The 19,391-nt window shown below is 38.5% G+C and overlaps 1 protein-coding gene across 2 annotated transcripts in view; it reads left to right on the forward strand.

Moving 5' to 3' along the window:
- Window positions 1-19,391, forward strand: part of DGKG (diacylglycerol kinase gamma) — a 76,141-nt gene that overhangs the window by 35,057 nt on the left and 21,693 nt on the right. For both annotated transcript variants that reach the window (XM_070946402.1, XM_070946403.1), the window contains 9 exons: window positions 666-782; window positions 2,774-2,872; window positions 4,631-4,747; window positions 5,940-6,013; window positions 6,909-6,983; window positions 7,827-7,912; window positions 9,226-9,315; window positions 11,659-11,819; window positions 16,030-16,094. In XM_070946402.1, the coding sequence (XP_070802503.1) occupies window positions 666-782; window positions 2,774-2,872; window positions 4,631-4,747; window positions 5,940-6,013; window positions 6,909-6,983; window positions 7,827-7,912; window positions 9,226-9,315; window positions 11,659-11,819; window positions 16,030-16,094 (884 nt within the window). The remainder of the gene's footprint in view (window positions 1-665; window positions 783-2,773; window positions 2,873-4,630; window positions 4,748-5,939; window positions 6,014-6,908; window positions 6,984-7,826; window positions 7,913-9,225; window positions 9,316-11,658; window positions 11,820-16,029; window positions 16,095-19,391) is intronic.

The following is a 19,391-nucleotide window of genomic DNA, read 5'->3' on the forward strand; positions in this document are numbered from 1 at the left end:
TCAATCATGTTGGGGGTGCCTGTGGTGGCCCGAATCCTCTGCCAGCAAAAACAAGCTCCATTTTTGGCTGCAATGGCCTCCTGCGGCGATTTAACAGAGAAAACAGGCTTCCAAGCTCTGTTTTTAGCTGAGACAGCCTCCGGCAACCCTCTGCCAGTGAAAACAGAGCTCGGGTGGGCCACACACACAAGCTCTATTTTCATTGGCAGAGGCACCATGGGCCGGTCCTTTGCTGTTTCCAGGGCAGCCCAACGGGCCAGATCTAAGCACCTTGCGGCCCACATCAAAGCACCCTGTGGGCAGAATCCAGCCCGTGGACCTTGAGTTTGATACCCCTGTACTAGAGAAATTAAAACTGCTGAAATTGTAACTGATTGTAACCAACAATCTGGATTCTCATTTTACTGACCTTTGAAGGATGGAAGGTTGAATCAACCTTGAGTCCTATCAGGATCGAACTCCAGGCTATGGGCAGAGTTTGTCTGTAATGCTGCATTCTAACCACTATGTCACTAGGGCTCTGATATAAATGTATAGAAATATCTCATAATCAGAGAAACGATTCCCTAAACTGAAGTTGGAGACAGTTCCTGTAGTAGGAACTTCCCTAAATTTGCACTATCCTCCCTTTCTACCAAGCTAGTTGAACAATTTTGCATTTCTAGGTTATGCAGCACACATGGATTGAGGGCAATTCCCCAGCCAAGTGTGATCGATGTCATAAAAGCATCAAATGCTACCAGGGAATTACCGGATTACATTGTGCATGGTGCCAAATCACAGTGAGTACGTGAAGAGAATGTGGTCTTTTTATTTTTAACCAAAAATTACGGAAATCTACTTTAGTCAAGACAGATTGTTACACATTTAAATTAATAAATTTTGTGACATGTTTGTAAGAAATAAAGGTTCGTCTTCCCTTACCACTGTAGTTATCCCTCCTAATCTCAAAAATAGCCATTATTCAGTAAATTATAGAGAAACCATAAATGCTAAAAATATTGCAGCTCAGCAGTTCATGCCACTATACATTGCCTCTTTTATAACCCTGATTCTGACATATATGAAGTAAATCTTTGTGAAAAGGGAGGTCCACAATGTATTTTTAGAAGGCTTCAGAGACAAAATTGGCTTTCTCAAGGAACACATCCAAGATTGGATGATAAAAATAATATTACCCACTTTGCAACTATTGTGAACTATTGTAAGCACCTCTATGGTACAAAAATAAAACTCATAGGATGCATTGCTTTTTTATATTTGGAGGCATTTTATTTTTATCGTTATGTGTGGTGAATGGTACTACATGCCTCTTAAGATAGGTATAGAAGTTTACCAGACCTGCAGATATTAAGGCAGGAAGAATAGAGCTGTTTAAAAACATTATTTTATTAATGTTTTAATTTAAACTCTTCTCTTTTTCCAAAGAACTCAAAGCAGTTCTTTGAAGAAACAGCAACAATTTCACAGAATTACAAGCTGTTTACAACAGAAAAGCATAACCTTCCACAGCTCCTCCTAAAAATTAGCAGCAAATTGTAATTTTTAATGTGATAGAGGAGGATACACTGCTGGACAGTTGTAGCTTCCAAGTAATCTGAAAGACCAACCTATGTAAAACGTATTGACCATGATCAAGGTCTTCCAGTCCAGAAATGAACACAGTTGATGCACAACATGGCTCTATGCAAAGGTCCTCCTGAGCAGGAACAATGATACCAGGAAAATCTCACAAATAGTGCACTAGCTAAATCTGAGGAAGTGTTTTGCCCCAGCTATGGATCCCAAAGAACACAGCACACACAAAGTTTGTACAAAACTTAATTTACTAAAATAACTCAGTCTTTTTCAAAACAAAGGCTGTTAATAAACTTTCTTAACAGCCTACAAGAAACCAAAGATAAAGTAATCACAATCTTACTAAGGTTGGCAGAAAGCCCAGAAGCAATTTGCAGAGAATCCAGATGCGAAGCAGAGTGAACTAAAGTTGTTCCCTACAAATTGCTTCAGTCGGCGTTCCTCCTTAATAGGCTAAGGGAGTGGCCAATTAGCCCCAAGCCTTACTCTCAAGGAGACCTCTTCCTGAGGAGCCACTTCTGCCTTTTGGTCGCTCTGCGTGCCCATGCATCGAGAACAGGCTCCTCCTCTTCATCTTCTTCACTTAAAGGAGCTTCTGGAGGTTCTGAAGGCCCTGGCTGAATCCCTGCCTCTGGCACCACATCTTCTCCATCCTCCTCATTGTCTGACTCTGGTGCCAGCTACATAGGCTGCTGTTGCAACACCACACCAACCTCCTCACTGTCAGAATCAGCTACAATCCACACAGGCCGCTGACGGGCCACAACAGGAAGTGTGACCCTTTCCAGAGTCAATGATGATAAATCACCAGGGACCAAAAGCATAGAGCCACTCCATCTTGCCAGGTTTGGGCTGTGGGGTCTTCCCGATCTAGACACTCACAGCCTCCAGACATTTGTTCCGTACAACAATATCTGCCAAGCCAAGGCTAGAGATGTATAACTGTATCATTTCCCCTCTGCATTTTGGTATAAAAAGTATCACTATTTTCTCATGACTGTTCTCCTTAAGGAATTAACTCTCCCAATAGAAAGCAATGGCTAAAAACCATCTTATCAAAGAAATTTCAGGTGCTTTGCTAATCTGATTTTATAATTTTCTTGATCAAGTAAAGGAAAAATTTAGAGGATCAAATGGCTAAGGATGGAAGCAGGAAAGTAAACATTGGTACATGCTGTTTTCTCTCTTTTTAAAGCTTCACAACAAATGTGCCTCACATGTGAAACCTGAATGTGATGGTGGGCATCTAAAAGACCACATCTTGCTGCCTTCCCAGATCTGCCCAGTTGTTCTGGTAAATGAGTCTGCTTGGCACACATCAAATAATGTTTTAATGAGTGGTATTTTGTTGTTGGTTAAGACAACTGGATAATATAGTCTCATGATCCAAATGATTTTATCCACGCTGATTTGGTTAATTAGATTAGCCATTCCAAACCTGGTATTCCCCAGTGTATTGGGGAATATACCCTGTGTATTGGGTATTGAACTGTGTAACCATAGTTCCCCACAATGTTGCCCACCATGGTCTCAAGCTGGGAAAAGTGCACTAAGGTTCTCATAATAACTACACTGATGGTTCCCAGGACATATGTGGATGTCACAAGTATGAATGGCAGTGTGGAGGGGGGTGCTATAGATTAATCACCTTTGATTTTTAAATGAAATAAATCTATGTTAAAGCTTTTATCTCTTTTCATCTATTTACAAAGCCCAAATTTAATTATTATTCAATCATGTCATTATACAAGGGGGGGGGGGAAATCCTGGATTTTTGACCTAGAGTCTTCTGTCTGTCTACTGTATCTGACTATGACTAACGAACAAAATTTTTAAATGGATTAAATAAAAATTATTATGTGTCAACAACATATATCAGAACTTAAATATTAAAAATGGAATAAGTTGAATGTATCAAACCAATGCAGAATACATTAAATAATATTTTTCACAAAGAGTCCCTCTTTATGTGGAGAAACTCTAAATATATAAACCAATACGGAACATTTAGGGACATGGTGGCTCAGTAGCTAAGACACTGAGCTTGTCGATCGAAAGTTCAACGGTTCAAATCCCTAGTGTCACGTAACGGGGTGAGCTTCCGTTACTTGTCCCAGCTTCTGCCAGCCTAGCAGTTCAAAAGCACATAAAAAATGCAAGTAGAAAAGTAGAGACCACCTTTGGTGGGAAGGTAATAGCGTTCCGTGCACCTTTGGCATTTAGTCATGCTGGCCACATGACCAGTGAGATTTCTTCAGACAGCGCTAGCTCTTTGGCATTGAAATGGAGATGAGCACCGCCCCTTAGAGTTGGGAACGACTAGCACATATGTACGAGGGGAACCTTTACCTTTACCTTTACTTTATGGAGCATTTATGCCTGTTATATAACAGAGGACTGTTTCCTCTCAAGCCGAAGGTACATAGGTATAATAGAGTAAAGCTAACCATGGCCCACAACTTTGTTGAGTATACATTAGTGAAAGAAAGTCAAATGAATGTTAAGAAAAGAAAAAAACAAAGTGAATAAAGGGCTGAAGTAACTCTCTTAATTTGGAAATATTAGACAAAAGGCCAGTAAAAGGGACCATGATGTACAGAATGATTCTACAGAGAAAACGGATAATAAGATTAGATAATTCAATGGAGATCTTTCCATAGTTATTAATCGTGATGGCTTTATGCCTTCTGCAAGATCAGCGACATTATGCCTCAATTAAATCTTGTTTGTGGGAATTTTATGGTTACTGCTATGCAGAAGCTACTTTTGGGGTGATATTTTCAGAATTTAATTATAATTTATAGCAAAATTGCTAGGTTATCCAAGATTATTTGGAATTTATAAAATGCATGTCCTTTACCAAATGATAAGTTTTGCACTGTTTGATAGGCAGCATTTTAGTACCCATGTGTTATACAATATCCTTAGTCTTTTGTGGTCTTATTATATATTTTTATACTTAGAATTCCATCATTTCCTCTCTGTTTATGTCATTAGTACTTCTTTGCTATCTATTTTTAAATGTCCATATGCATCTTTGACTCTTCAAAAGGATAGGCAATCCCACTCACGAAGATCAGAGAGTGAATCACCATCCAGTACCACCCCCGAGGATACAAACATGATCTTCAAATACAATACTACCACAGTGGATGGACATGGACTGCAGGTGGGTAGCTGATAACATCTTTTCTCCCTTGTACACATATAGGTGTATGTATCCATGGAGAAGTACTTTCATCATTGTGAGCAATAGTGGGCCACTTTGGAGAAAAATATACCAGAACACAGTGTCAATATATTAGTCCTTTAGCCTGCTTATAAACCACTCTGAGACTAGATAGTCCCAAAGCATTTCATGGCCAGAAAAAAATAATAACAAGCCATCGTTCCCTTCTCCATTTCCATATAAAAAGTCAAATAGACTGGAAGTTGCATATTTCTTTGCATTGACATTGGAACAGGTTTTGGGGAGTTTTTTGCATTCCTGAAGGCAATTTGATAATTTACATCCATGTTCCCCCATGCATGATTGGGGAGTTCTGGGATTTGAAGTCCGCGTATCTTAAAGTTGCTGAGATTGAGAAATGCTGGTTAAGGGACAGAAGGAAAACTACATGCCTTATTGCATTTTTTTCTAACATCTTGCTTCCACCTTCCAGCATCTGTTTTTTGAGGTACATACCTCATTCTGCCTAATGGAAGACATTATCCCACTCCAGGAATTATGGCTATGTTAAACTATGCATGTGTTAATAGCAGAACATCCATCCCCATAGAATTTCCTCTAATTTAGAATTCAGCATGCCTTCTCTTTGAAAAAAAGATTATAATGATATAGAATCAATGCTTGCAAATGTTTGATTAGGCTATTATCTGTCATGCCCTTAAGAATTCAGTCACTTGATGTGTATCAAAAATGTGCAGAAGGTCACAAGACTCCTAAATAAATATATCCATTTATTGGTCTGTGTCCAATATACAATTTGTGGCCCAGTGCATAGCAAGTTAATATGCAGAAAAGATGCAAAGAGTAGCAGAGTTTGGAGGATCCTAATGTTTCTCCATAGCATTAAATCCTCTTTACCCAACATCTTTCTGGTTCAGGAGTGGGCAATTATGGCCCCTTTACAACTTATGGACTTCATTTTCCAGAATTCCTGTGCCAGCATGGTTGGCTCAGGAATTCTGGGAGTTAAAGTCCTCAAGTCGTAAAGGGGATGTATTTGCCCACCCCTATTCTAGTTAGTTGTTTTGCTTCACCTGTAACTCTGCCACATCACTTATTTTTCCTCCTTTCTGCACAATGTTTGTATGTTGTGCAAGGAGTCTACTTGTTTGATATCCCTGTTGGTTTTCAGATCATGCCTAAGCCAGGAACCCACCCATTGCTGGTATTTGTGAACCCCAAGAGTGGAGGAAGGCAAGGAGAAAGGTATGTTTCCCCCTTCTTTTGGAAAATTGTACATTTCCAAGATTTAAGATTGTGATGCAATAAATGCACCAATAAATTGTTGTAGACAAATAAATATTTTTCAAGCAAATGTTTTATAGCAGATTTTCCCTTGGATTCAAACTGTAATGTTACTTATAAAATGTAGTTATGATTCCAGGTATTTTTATCATTACTCTTAAAAGTGTAAGAGCTCTTACAAGGAGTCCTGGTGGCTCAGCGGTCAGAATGCAGTATTGTAGGCAAACTCTGCCCACAGCCTGGAGTTAGATCCTGACAGGGCTCAAAATTGACTGAGCCTTCTGTACATAGCTTTTTTTGATGCCATATCTATAAATCAGACTTACTGGCATGTATTCTTCCTTGATGACTGTCCCCCTTTTTTTATGTGGTTCTTTTATTTACAGATTTTTCCCTAAAGATTGTTTTTTGTTTCTTTGTTTGTGCAACCAGGTGGGCTTCTTTTGCTGTGTTCCACTTTTTTTCCTTTTAATTATGTTTGGTGGGGGGAGGGAATCCTGTTCTTAGTGACTCCTGTTTTAGGAATTCCCACCCAATCTTTGAATAATTTTCACTATCGTGTTTCTTGCCATGGAATCCTACTTTTCATTGACTGAATTTATTAATTTCCGTTCCCATTAAAATCAGTTACATTACATAGTCCATTACTAGGTCATTTTCTCCCATGTTCTTGCTTACTTCCACTTCCTCAACGTAATTATTGTACGGTAGTTACTCTCACAGCAAATGTAGCTGATGCTTGGGTGTTCTTTTCCACTATTAGAAGAAAAAACTGATCCGCAAAACAATGCAAAAAATAATAATTTGCCTTGACTCTCCATTTTACAGCTGTTATTCTTATTTTTCTTTCTTTTAGGGTACATAGGAAATTCCATTACATACTCAATCCCAGACAAGTTTACAACCTGGATCGTGGAGGACCTAATCCTGGGTATTGAAGTTCAAAACGTGGCCTATTTCACATATTTGTTTGTTTGTTTATCATAATCTTTGGTCCTCCTTCTTACTATTACTTGCTTCCTTTGTGTTGTCTCTGATCTATTCTTCTTATCACTTCACTTCTTTTTCCTCTTTGCTTCTTTCCTCAGCTCAATTTCCTTTATTTCCTCCTCCTTCCCTACCCAAAAGCTTGTTAATATGCCTTAGATTGAGAAGCTCAGCTGACTGGTGGTTCTTTAAAGTATGTATATGCTGAGTTGTATTATATTTGCTTACATTTGTGTTATTGAGTCCACTGGGTCTCTATAAATTAATGAAACAATACATGTGAATGCTTCATTGCAATACAAAGGATCAATGCAGCAAATGCTATTTGCAGCTGAGATTATTTAGTGTGTTATTGTTAATGGAATTATATCTAAAATTTACATAGATGCTAAAAAAAAATTTTTTAGCAAGAAAAGATAGAAAACAGATCTCGTCCATGAAGTATAGATTGGACTCCAAATTGCATGATTTCTTTGTCAACTAGATTGCACTTAATCATTCACTTGTTGAGTTGAGAATAGCAAAATATTATCTCAGTTTTTAATCATGAAGAACACAACTAATATGCTTTTTTGTATGTTCATTTCTGTAAACTATTGCAGAATTTGAAAAACAACCATCTAAGTCATACCTTCCTCAGTCATATACCCTCCAGATATTTGAGATTATAAATTCCAGAATGCACTTGGAAGGTTGGGGAGAATGTAACATTTTTCATATTGTACAATAAGCATTCGTTTCTAAACTACTTCCTTTTTTTTTTTTTTTGCCTTTTCTTTTTTCTTAGATTAAATTTTTTCTGTGATACCCCAGACTTTCGTATTTTGGCTTGTGGAGGGGATGGGACAGTTGGATGGATCCTGGACTGCATAGGTAAATTAGGATCTGTCAACAGTTGATAAATGAAATTATCACTAGAAGAATGGGTCAGGTCTAGGGTCACGGCTAAGAGAAGGGAAGGAGAGGCTGAGGTTGTTCTTTCTCATGAATGTATGTATATCTCTGTCTGGTATAACAAAAGAAACTGTGAATTAAGGAACTCTGACAAGAAAGGCAGATACTTAGCTTCATGTACAGTTTGCATCCTTATCATTACCATCCACTTCTTCATAGTTGTTAGGACTTTCTGATAAGGAGCTACAGTTGTACAGATTAAAATCAACAAGCACAGTTTAGATAAAAAGAGGAAGCCTAGGTTTTAACCTTTCTATGAGGAGCAGAGAAGGTGGCTATTTACACAACTCGTAATCGATTATATTAACATTCATTGTTCACAATTTAATTTGTAGTATACCACCAGTGTGGTGGTGTCACCTCCTCTCCCCTGCTCTTTCAATATTGGCTATAGCTGTACATTCTGGCCATCGCATTGAACTTAATAAAGGCTCAAGAAGGACCTGTGGAAAGTAACTTAGCTACTATTTTGCTTTTGGCCACTCATGGTAATATTTAACCCCGTCTCTCAGAGACTCTACATTTTTGAAAGATGTCATACCATGGCAATCTTTGTGCCTATCTAGTAACAAAAAATGCACTCCCTTAAAGATGGGGAGAAATCTTGTTGAGGGCAATATGATGACATTTGTAAACCGCTTAGAGAGAGCTATAAAGCACTGTGGAGCAGTATATAAATCTAAGTGTTCTTGCTCTTGATTAAACTGTGGGGGTGGGGTTGATGCAGATGTAGAGGTAAGGTTCATCATAATTATACTATACGAATCCCCAACTCCTTCCTCCCCCTCCACCATTTCTTCCACTAATAGTGGATTCCCATTAGGGGCAGGTTCCAAATCCCATCGCTACCGGTTCGCTCATGCGTGCACACCTTTTTGCGCATGCGCAGAAGCATCCAGGTGGGTGGGCAGAGCCTCCTGCCACCGCCACTACCGGTTCGCTCGATCCGGTGTGAACCGGTAGCAACCCACCACTGATTCCCATCCACTGCATCTATCACATTGAGGCCAAGTCTTCTAGCCAACTTGCTTCAGGTACATCATGTACTCTCCTTACCGTTGTTGTTGTTTTTATTTTTAGCCGGTGAACACAATTCAAGTAAATTCTATCCCTTCGGGAGTTGTTAAGCTTTACTACTCCTGTGAGTTCTCCTCTTGCAGATGTTGCAAAAGAAGGTCATCATACCCAAAGGCCTATCTGTGGGCCTCTGATGGTTGATTATTTCTTTGCAGATAAAATGAACTTAGCAAAGCACCCTCCTGTGGCTATCCTGCCATTGGGAACAGGGAATGATCTTGCCCGCTGCCTCCGATGGGGAGGAGGTAAGTCTCTCAAGTCAGCCCAATGTTTTGGTTTGTTCACTATGATTTCATGTCATGGCTTGTCAATGATTCCTCTTGCTAGCAGTCCCATGTGTTGTTGAAACCTGTAGCTGTTTTTAATGCCACTAGCCATTTTCCATGCTTTGCTGCTATTATGAATACGGGGAAATTTCATGGAAAGGTAAAGGAAAGGTAGCTTCATTTCACCATTCAGAAGATAAATGGAGAAAATTAAACATGTTCCCACAATTGAACACAAGGAGCCAATCAGTTTTCCTTCTCCGATGGGTATGTAAACAGAGGAGAGAGAGCAGGCATTCTTTTGTTTTTGGTTTTTGCGCTTCTCCTTTGATGCCAGCTAATTGCATAGGAAGACAAAGGTTCCAGTTTTGGCAGCTACAGGAAAGGAACTAATGAATCTGGATAAAAAACTAGACTAGCAAAACTGGTTGTAATATAGATCTGTTGCATTTTGTGGATTGGGATGTGGGCTGTGTGAACTTTACGACGTATATGTGTGAGGGATCCTGGAGTTTAGAGAACATCTATTTCCTGGGTAGCAGGAACTGAGATCAACTTATTTAAGAGATGTTTGTTCACTTTTCTTCAACTTCTTCTCTTTTCCATTTGCAACGTACGTTTCTGATCTTGTTTTATAAAATACAGATTTAAATTCTTAAATGACCAGTAGTACTGATTCTGGAAAAAAATCTAAGCTTTGCATACACCTTCCTATCAGGTCACAGTACTAAAAGAAGAGGGTGGCCACTCACCACCTTTCTTGTAAAAAATGGTAGAATGGGTTTTTTAAGTGACTGGTGCAGTGGTGTGATGGAACTGGCTCGTACTAGTTCACAACAGCTGATTATTAAATTTTCTGGAATTTTATGAGCCAGTTGAATACAGATATGAGCTACGATGCTTAGGGTAGGGTGCAGAGTAGTGGCAGCAATACAGCTGGGATTTTTGATTGTTATACATTTATCAGTACACCAATGGGCTATCACAACTAACACAGTAGTGGGTTGCTCCCGGTTCGCACCGGTTCGCAAGAATCAGTAGTAAAAAAGCCTCTGATGATCGCACGGCTCAGCTGGGATCTTCAGAGGCTTCTAAAAGCATGTTTTCCTGTAACCTCTCCAGCCAAGGAGGTTGTAGGGGAAAAAAATCCCTTTAAAAGCCTCTGGCGATCCCAGCAGATTTGCCTGATCATCAGAAGCTTCTAAAAGCATGTTTTCCTGTAATCTTCCAGACGAGGAGGTTGTAGGGGAAAAAAATCCCTTTAAGATCCCAGCAGGTTTGCCTGATCGTCAGAAGCTTCTAAAAGCATGTTTTCCTGCAATCTCTTCAGCCGAGGAGGTTGTAGGGGAAAAAAATCCTTTAAAGGCCTCTAGAAATCCCAGATGAATTGCCTGATCGTCAGAGGCTTCTAAAAGCATTTTTTTCTGCAACCTCTTAAGGTTGTAGAAATAATGCTTTTAAAAGTTAAAAAAAAAAAAGTTGGCCACGCCCACCCAGTCACATTACCCCCCAAGCCACACCCACAAATAAGCCACGCCCACAGAACTGGTAGTAAAAAAATTTAGAACCCACCCCTGAACTAACATACTTAGTTGGCTCTCCCCTGTGAGGCAAGATATGGACACCTTGGTGGAAATGAGTGTATGCCCTGTGTGCATGCACACCCTATTGAAGTACCATTGGAGGCTCTTCACAATCGCTCTTGATCTCCATAGAATAGAATAGAATAACAGAGTTGGAAGGGACCTTGGAGGTCTTCTAGTCCAACCCCCTGCTTAGGCAGGAAAACCTACACCACTTCAGACAAATGCATCCATGATGTGCATTCCTATTTAAAGTACATATCCCATGCAGAAATCCCATAATATCCACCATGCAGCCAGCAGCTACTGTATAGCCAACCAATAACTCTATTACCCACAAAATACTGTTTCATAGTTGCAATCTGAACTATCCTGCAATTTAATATTATTATTAGGGCTGGGATTTTAATTGGTCCTTATATGGAATGCACATTGGTTGCTGGCCAAGAGACCGATACTGATGTTTTTGCCACCAGCAATTAATTTAGAGTTTGGGATGGAATACAAGGCCTCAGACATCAGCTCCAAATCCCGTTATATTTTTGAGGAGGCTTATGCTACATCAGATTGGTTTCTGCTTTGAATTATACATCATCTGCATTTCTTTTCTGGCTATATATTCCGTACAGCCTGTCACTGCCTGGCCTCCTTTTACTGTATTGCCCCATTAATGCTTGGCAAATTCCACCATAACATTCTGTTCCTCATCACCTGTCAATTTTTATTTTTCTATTCCAAGGCTATGAAGGAGGCAACCTAATAAAAATACTTAAAGATATTGAGCACAGTACTGAGGTAATGCTGGACCGATGGCAAATTGATGTCATTCCCAATGACAAAGAGGAGAATGGAGATCCAGTCCCATTCAGCATCATCAACAACTATTTCTCCATAGGAGTAGTAAGCAATCTGTGTTACCTTATTCATGTGGCTTTCCAAATATTTAGGGTTACAATCCTATCATCTTTTACCATGCTGATAAATTTTAAGTCTCAACTGTTTCATTTTTTCCCTTTATACTATTCCCAATGCATTGGAGTATCAAGGTCATTAATAAGAACATCATTAATTATGGAAGGACTGCAGTAGAGAATTGATTTGAGAAGCAAAGGGAGGTATAATAGAAGGATCATTTCCACAGTGTATGCTCTTCAGAAGTTTGTGGCATGGCATTCTGCCTGTTTGCTTATGACTATTTTTCGCCAAAATCATTATAGAATAATAAAACAAATAATAACATCATACAGAGTATATCAGTGACAGCAACATGCCAAATGACACAAGAGGAGAGTTCACCCAAACCTCTGGATAAACAGTTTGGCCTTTAGATGAATTCCATAACTGGAGCACTTGAGACTAAAGGTGTGATAAATGCATATTCTCCAAAAGAGCTTCTTTAGTTGATGTTAGTTTCTGGACAAATACATTTGAGGAAGATAAGAAATAAGATACCAACAAGGACTTGAGCCATGAAGCTTGAATTTTTCTTGCTAGCATAGAAGCTGCCAGTACTGCTCCTTCAAAACTGATATACAGTAATGTTTCTATGGTAAATTGTACAGTGTTCAGATCTGAAGCAGGAAAGGTATTGCAGCTCCAACATGTTCTTCCACTTTATCAGCAACTTAAATAAACTATACTATTTCCTGGATTCACAGGGTACCTCTGCAGAGTCAGGAAAATACTTAGAATAACAGAGTTGAAAGGGACTTTGGAGGTCTTCTAGTTCAATCCCCTGCTCAGGCAGAAAACCCTACACCATTTCTGACAAATGGTTGTCCAATCTCTTCTTAAAAACTTCCAGTGTTGGAGCATTCACAACTTCTGGAGGCAAGTTATTCCAATGATTAATTGTTCTAACTGTCACAAGAAACTGTCATTTCTTCTTAGTTCTAGGTTGATTCTCTCCTTGATTAGTTTCCACCCATTGCTTCTTGTCCTACCCTCAGGTGCTTTGGAGAATAGCTTGACTACCTCTTCTTTGTGGCAACCCCTGAGATATTGAAACACTGCTATTATGTCACCTCTAGTCCCTCTTTTCATTAAATTAGACATACCCAATTCCAGCAACCATTATTTATATATTTTGATGATGATCCAAAGAGCCGAGGTGGCACAGTGGTTACAGTGCAGTACTGCAGGCTACGTCAGCTGACTGCTAGCTGCAGTTCGGCAGTTCAAATCTCACCGGCTCAAGGTTGACTCAGCCTTCCATCCTGTCCAAGGTGGCTAAAATGAGGACCCAGATTGTTGGGGTCAATATGTTGACTCTGTAAACAGCTTAGGCAGGGCTGTAAAAGCACTATGAAGTGGTATATAAGTGCTATTGCTATTGCTATCTGGAGGAGAAGTGGTGACAGTACTGCCTCAAGAAAAAACCTGCTTTGGTTCAGAAGACATTATGGAGGCAGCAATAGGATGAAACTCATTTTTCCTGTCCTATAGACATTTCTTTGCCTTTTTAACTCAAACATATATTCCCCTGAACTTACATGGCTACCATACAAGTCCAGAAAAAGCTGCAGCCATTAGCATGTTTTCCTTTTTTTTTTTTTTTTTTTTTTTTTTTTGCTGATTTGCCACTTTCCCTGAAGTTGCCATTTTCAATCATAGTTGCCGAGCAATTAGTTTCAGTTCTCCTGATCCACAGGACCTAGTAGTTTCACAATTTCACTCCTGCCAGCTTCTCTATTGACTTTGCTGGTTGGAAGTTGGCCAGGAGGGTTGCAAATGGTGATCATGTGATCATAGGACACTGCAACCATCATAATTGCAATCTGCTTGCCAAAAGCGTGAATTGCAACTTCAGGAAAGTTGTAATGGCCACAATGTCAAGGATGTATTTATTTAGTGTTGCTCAAAAAGCATCTTTGACCACTATCAACCTTTTTATAGGCTAGCAGCAAGCAGAAAGAATAAATATTTCAGAATGAAAATACTCCTTTCCATGCTAATAGGGCAGAGTGTGAAGGCGCATGTCTTCAATTATGTGTTATTTTCTGCCCTATTAGCCGAGCACATCTGTCCAGTTGAATATGCTCTCCTGCTATACTAGTAGCCTTACATAACTGCATGTATAGCCTTTTAATAACCTTTTATATAATTATATTTTAACTACTTTGCCATTTTGTCCTATTAAACATTCTGTGTGCCTTCACGGTTGATACGGATTTTCACTGATGGAAATTGGTCAAATAATTATTAGTTTATCCCCATGTTGTAGGGTTGCTAGGAAGCCCCTCACAACAGCTGACTAGTTTAATGTTCTGGCATGGTAAAAGAAACAGCTGATGGAAAGGGGGGAGGGAAACACTGAAGCATTTGTTTAGAAATGTTCTTCTGTTATAGTAAGGCTCCATTTATAAATGATTGATGATTGCCATAAATGTGTTACAGACATAAGCAATGTGCCTTACAAATGGCTGTAATTGATGTGCTGACCTTTTAAAATCAATAACACATGATTAATATTACATTAAATTATTTTTCATGCTTTGCAGATATTTAAGAAAATTGACGTTGGTGTCCTAGATACTCTGTATCTATAGATCCACAGTATAAGTCATTATAATCACTGATTTACGGGGTATTGAAGAACAAGAAAAGTACATAAACAGGCTGTGTTATTCTGGAATTCCAGCTCTTAACAAGATGCTTTTAAGCATTACCACTGATGATAACAAGCTGTTCTTGAGCCTAGGCTGCCATATGCTGCTTCCCATCTTCTCTCCCTTTATTTTTGGACTCTGAGAAATGTGGGCCAGTAACTATATCACTAACAGGAAGTTTTGGATTACAAATAGATCAGGTCCTGGACTTGCAAAGTCCCTTCCTAGTGACACTTCAATACTCCATCATGAAGCGAGGGATGTGGACTTTGCTAATCCCTGGATGAGGAGGGTGCATTCCACAGGCAATCCAAACCTCAATGCTGAAAGAAAGCTCTTTGCATTGCTGTTTGCGATTTGAAAACAGTTTAAACTTTATGCTTTCTTAAACAGAGTGAGGATAAGAACACAATTGTCAGCAAAGCAAAGAATGGCCAAAGGTATCCAATACAAGACTATTTTGTTAATGATTCTTAAGGGTTTGTTTGTTTTTTAAGCTGGATATTTTGCCTTCTGTATTCTACCGTAGGAGTGCAAAACAGATATTAGCCTTCCCCAATTAGGCCAATGTATTTAAAAGGGCATCACATTGGAAGAAGTCATTAGACTAGGAGAAACTGTACCTTTTTCATTGAAAAGCATTCAAATTTGCTGTTATTTTATACTTTGTATTGTAAAATGGTAGAAAACACAAGAATGCCTACATTCAGTTTATTGTACCCTCCATACAAGGATTCCACACGTTTCAAACCTAGTGCTCAATCTCTGTGATCCTTCAACATTGACAGTGATTGACAGATGAGTCAGCTTACTTCTAGCTGTGCTTTGGCAGGAAGCACTCTTAAAGCAAGTTTCTTTTTTTATTTTTTGCTTGACTGGAACTCTAGGGAGAACTTATGGCAGTCTAGTTTCTCATGGGAGAAACACTTGCATCACCCCATCTTCCAGCTCAATGCATCCTCTCCCACTTCCCCACAGAAGATCAGCCATCACAGTATCTTGCCAAGGTTCTCTTTGAAAAGCAGTAAAATGATAATTCTTTGGCAGATTGCATTCCCTTCCCAGAGATAGCACTTTTAATTTTTTTAGAAATTACAGGCAAATGCAATTGCCCCTGAAATCCAATCCCCAGAGGCCTTGGCTTTTTCTTCAGCACTCCATTATTTTATGTGCATTTTTGTTGGTTCCCAAAACTATTTGATTAACATATAAGTTATTTAAATAACTAAATGAAAATGGATTATGCATTATGCAAAATGCATTAAGAAATGCAAAGTGCAAACTGTAGTAATGTGAAAGTGCTTGAAAACAGACATTATTCTGGTATGGTAACTTTAAGAAGCTTGTGGAGAAATGTAACATAAACCCTAATTATAATAATTGTGGGGAGGCACAATATAAGGACTACAGTTCAAATCTATAAGTTCTAGTGTTAAGAATTCTCGAAAAACTGGCTGTACTTTATAAAAGGCTTCATTTGCTTCCCTTTATTCTTTTTATAGGATGCATCCATTGCACATAGATTCCATTTGATGAGGGAAAAGCATCCTGAAAAATTCAGTAGCAGGTAAATATCAGTCTTTCCCCCCCTCGTACAATTCTTTTTTCTTTTGTACTAGTTATAAGGTTTCTACAGTCAGACCAAATTACCTCCCTAGTGTGTGCACCCTCTATCTAAATGTGTGGGTTTTGGTTTAATTGGCTTGGACCACATGTCTGGAAAGGGGAAAAAGCTGCTTTAGTTTTTTTGTTTTTTGCTCAAACATGGACAAAGGATGGAACACCCTTTAGTGGAAATCTTTGTCTGATAGTGTAAAATATTTTATTGTACTTACAATCTGATACTTTGGCCATTTTGTTTTGGCCATTGCAGAGCTATATTTGAGCCTTAGGTGAGCGGACTTCAAGTTTTAAAAAGCCCTATACTCTAAAGAATGGGTTGGCAGGAAGAAATAAATAAGGGAAATGGTACATGTCATAGAAATAGCAATTTACGTCATATTGTCCACCTGTTAAGAATCGGCCCACATATAGGCCAAGGCTTGGGTATGTACATGTTTCATTCATTTTTAACTATTTACAAGAAAAAAAGTATAAAAATTCTAGCTTCTACTATTGATTAAAGTGAATGATGATATTGGTTCTCTTGAGTTGTGCCATACCTTACTGTCTGGGTCAGAGATGGGTCTCTTGGGGAAAAATTGTGGATCTGAAATGATGAGGGTTGCTGAATCCTAATTGTATAACAATTATAAAAAAAAATAAAGATTTCCCTCCCCAATCTCAGAAGAAAATATAAGAGTTTTTTTCACAGGTTTGATTTTGACAGTGATCACAACTCTTAGCACAGATCCATATTTTCTGCTTGGTCCGATGCCAATATAGGCCATTCACTGTTTCCTGAGTGCAGATATGGATGACTTTGGCTGCCTCCTACTCCCAGCCACCTGCAAATGCACTTCACAGCCAGGTTTTTTAGCTTCAGTTTAAAACGGCTGTTTTGCAACCTGGCCACATTAAGCTCTTCAGAGCAGATGGTCTGCAGTGACTTCTTCCATTCTACTAGCAGACCCAGCACAGATTAGGTATAGTATAGTATAGTATAGTATAGCACATCTCTTCCCTTCTGGGGATGGTTCCTGCCCTGGATGGTCATTTTGTCCTTGGTTATTGGCTACTGGTTAACAGATGCTGTTCTTATTACAATCTTAGGGTTGATCCAGAAATGGCATATTACATCAGTCAGCTATCTTCAACCTAGGAAGCTCATGCTCCATTCAGCCTTTATTTCGTTCAGTGGGCAGCTTTCTTGTTTTTGCCAGGTTTGGTGGAGCCTCCTCTTCTTGCTTTCTCACCTCCTGCCCTCGCTTTTGCAAAGCTTCTCTTCCTTTCCTGTTTACGCCCCCCCCCCCCTTTTACATATTTAAGATGCAACATAAGAACTTTTCTACTTTGTTTCTATAAATCTGAACAATTTCTCCCGCCTAACAAATTTTCCATAAATCTATAGAGGAATGGAAGGACAACCAATTTTTATTTCATTGATTGATTGATTATTTGCCCATTTGAGCTACTGTTTTGCTTCTGACTGAGGTTTTACTCTACATCAACTGGATTTATTGTCAATTGGGGATAATGTCATGGCATTGTCATCTTTAAGATAAAAAGTATTACTGAAATAAACTTATGTTATTTATATAAAATCCTGAAGCAAAATGAACTCAAAAGAATATGCAGTATTCTAAGATTTGGAACTCTAACATTTGGCAATTCTGATTATTTTAGGTTTTGCTTGGAAAGCTCCTAGAATTTGGCTGTAGATCCATTCATTCACGCTTCATAATTATATATAAATTCCAGAACCAGCAGAAACAGGCAATAAAGGCAAAACAGAATATCAGGTTGGAACTAGCTCATGTTTCACATGTAGATTCATGAGAAATAGTCCTGGCTTGCTTTCATTAAAAAAAGCAAAACTCACTTACTAATGTCTATACAAGAGATGTTCAGGAAAACTTTACAAAAATTATTGTATTCAAACATTTCTCTAAGAATTAATAGACTTTCAGCAAACAGTCTTCCTTCTGTATCCTTTCTTCTTTATCTTATAATGCATCTTAAGGATAGGCTAGGAAATACAGAATGGAAACTGTAAAGGTAATCCCATGCTTCAACTATGCAAAATGAATAATGTTTGGCCTTTTAGATGTTGGATTATAGTTTTTGTTGAAATTGTAATGGATATACAGTAAACAGTTGATTTATTTAGCATGTACACACATATCTGACACGTATATTCACAAATCAGCCTAATATGAGTTTAGATAATCTCATAACCTGTTTGCCACAGTTATGCACTCCGATATTTATTGTCAAGAGAGATAATTAGCTTCTCTCGCTTCCGTATAGCTTCAATATTTCACAGATTTAAAAATAAAGATTTGCTGCCTGTGATAATTCTGGTGAGTTTACATATTTATAATTCAGAGGAACTGAATCAAAGCATTCAGAAGCATTTTCAGGTGTATAGGAAATAGGCAGCATAAATAGTTCATAGGAATAGAAAATGTGAAATAAATATATCTGAAAATCCAGTGTAATGTGGTGTTCACCAGGTTGGATTTTGTTTAAACTATTCACAGTTGGGGGTACTGTATTATAGAAGCTTTGGAATTTTATAGCACTGTTCAAACATCAGAAGGACTGTCACATAGTTGAACAAGATAAGATATAATTAATAATATCTTATTAATTAATTAATTTTCAATCAGTACGTGAAATTTAGAACTTGGAATATAGCTGATAGAAGTCTTGGAAGTATTATGGACTAAAATAGCAATTAACAACTTATTCACCTAATTTTTTTTATCACATTCTTTCTTCGCTACAAAATTCTTGGACTTCTTCCAGCTTTCTGACCTCTTATGAAGTCCTTGTCATTCCGTTCTACTTAAATCAAATATTTACCTTATTACGCCTTCCTGACATTTATTTCTGGCCTACACTGGTTAACCATCGACTTGTCTCCAAAATCCATGAACACGCATGTACAGTTTTGGTCCAGCAGTAATCTAAGAAAAATAAAGTATGTGGAATCAGCAGAGGGGTGGACAAGATTGTTCTACTTGTTCATTTTCCAAAGTTGGAAACCTAGGATTCTTTGGAAGATTTTCAAGGGATCCTTAGTGGGGAAGCCTTACTCTACATTGGCCTTGCATAGGTGGGATTCCAGATGACATCCTTGAGAAGAAAAAACAGGCTGTGCACACTCAGGGAAATAGAGTAGAGTAGATGGATTATCAAATGTGTAGTGTGGCTTCAGTGTGAATAGTGAGATGATATGCTACATTTTCAAATGCCTTGA

Source organism: Pituophis catenifer, unplaced genomic scaffold (genome assembly GCF_029215685.1).
Source record: "Pituophis catenifer annectens isolate HBS135680 unplaced genomic scaffold, rPitCat1.0.hap2 SCAF_6, whole genome shotgun sequence".
NCBI lineage: Eukaryota > Metazoa > Chordata > Lepidosauria > Squamata > Colubridae > Pituophis > Pituophis catenifer.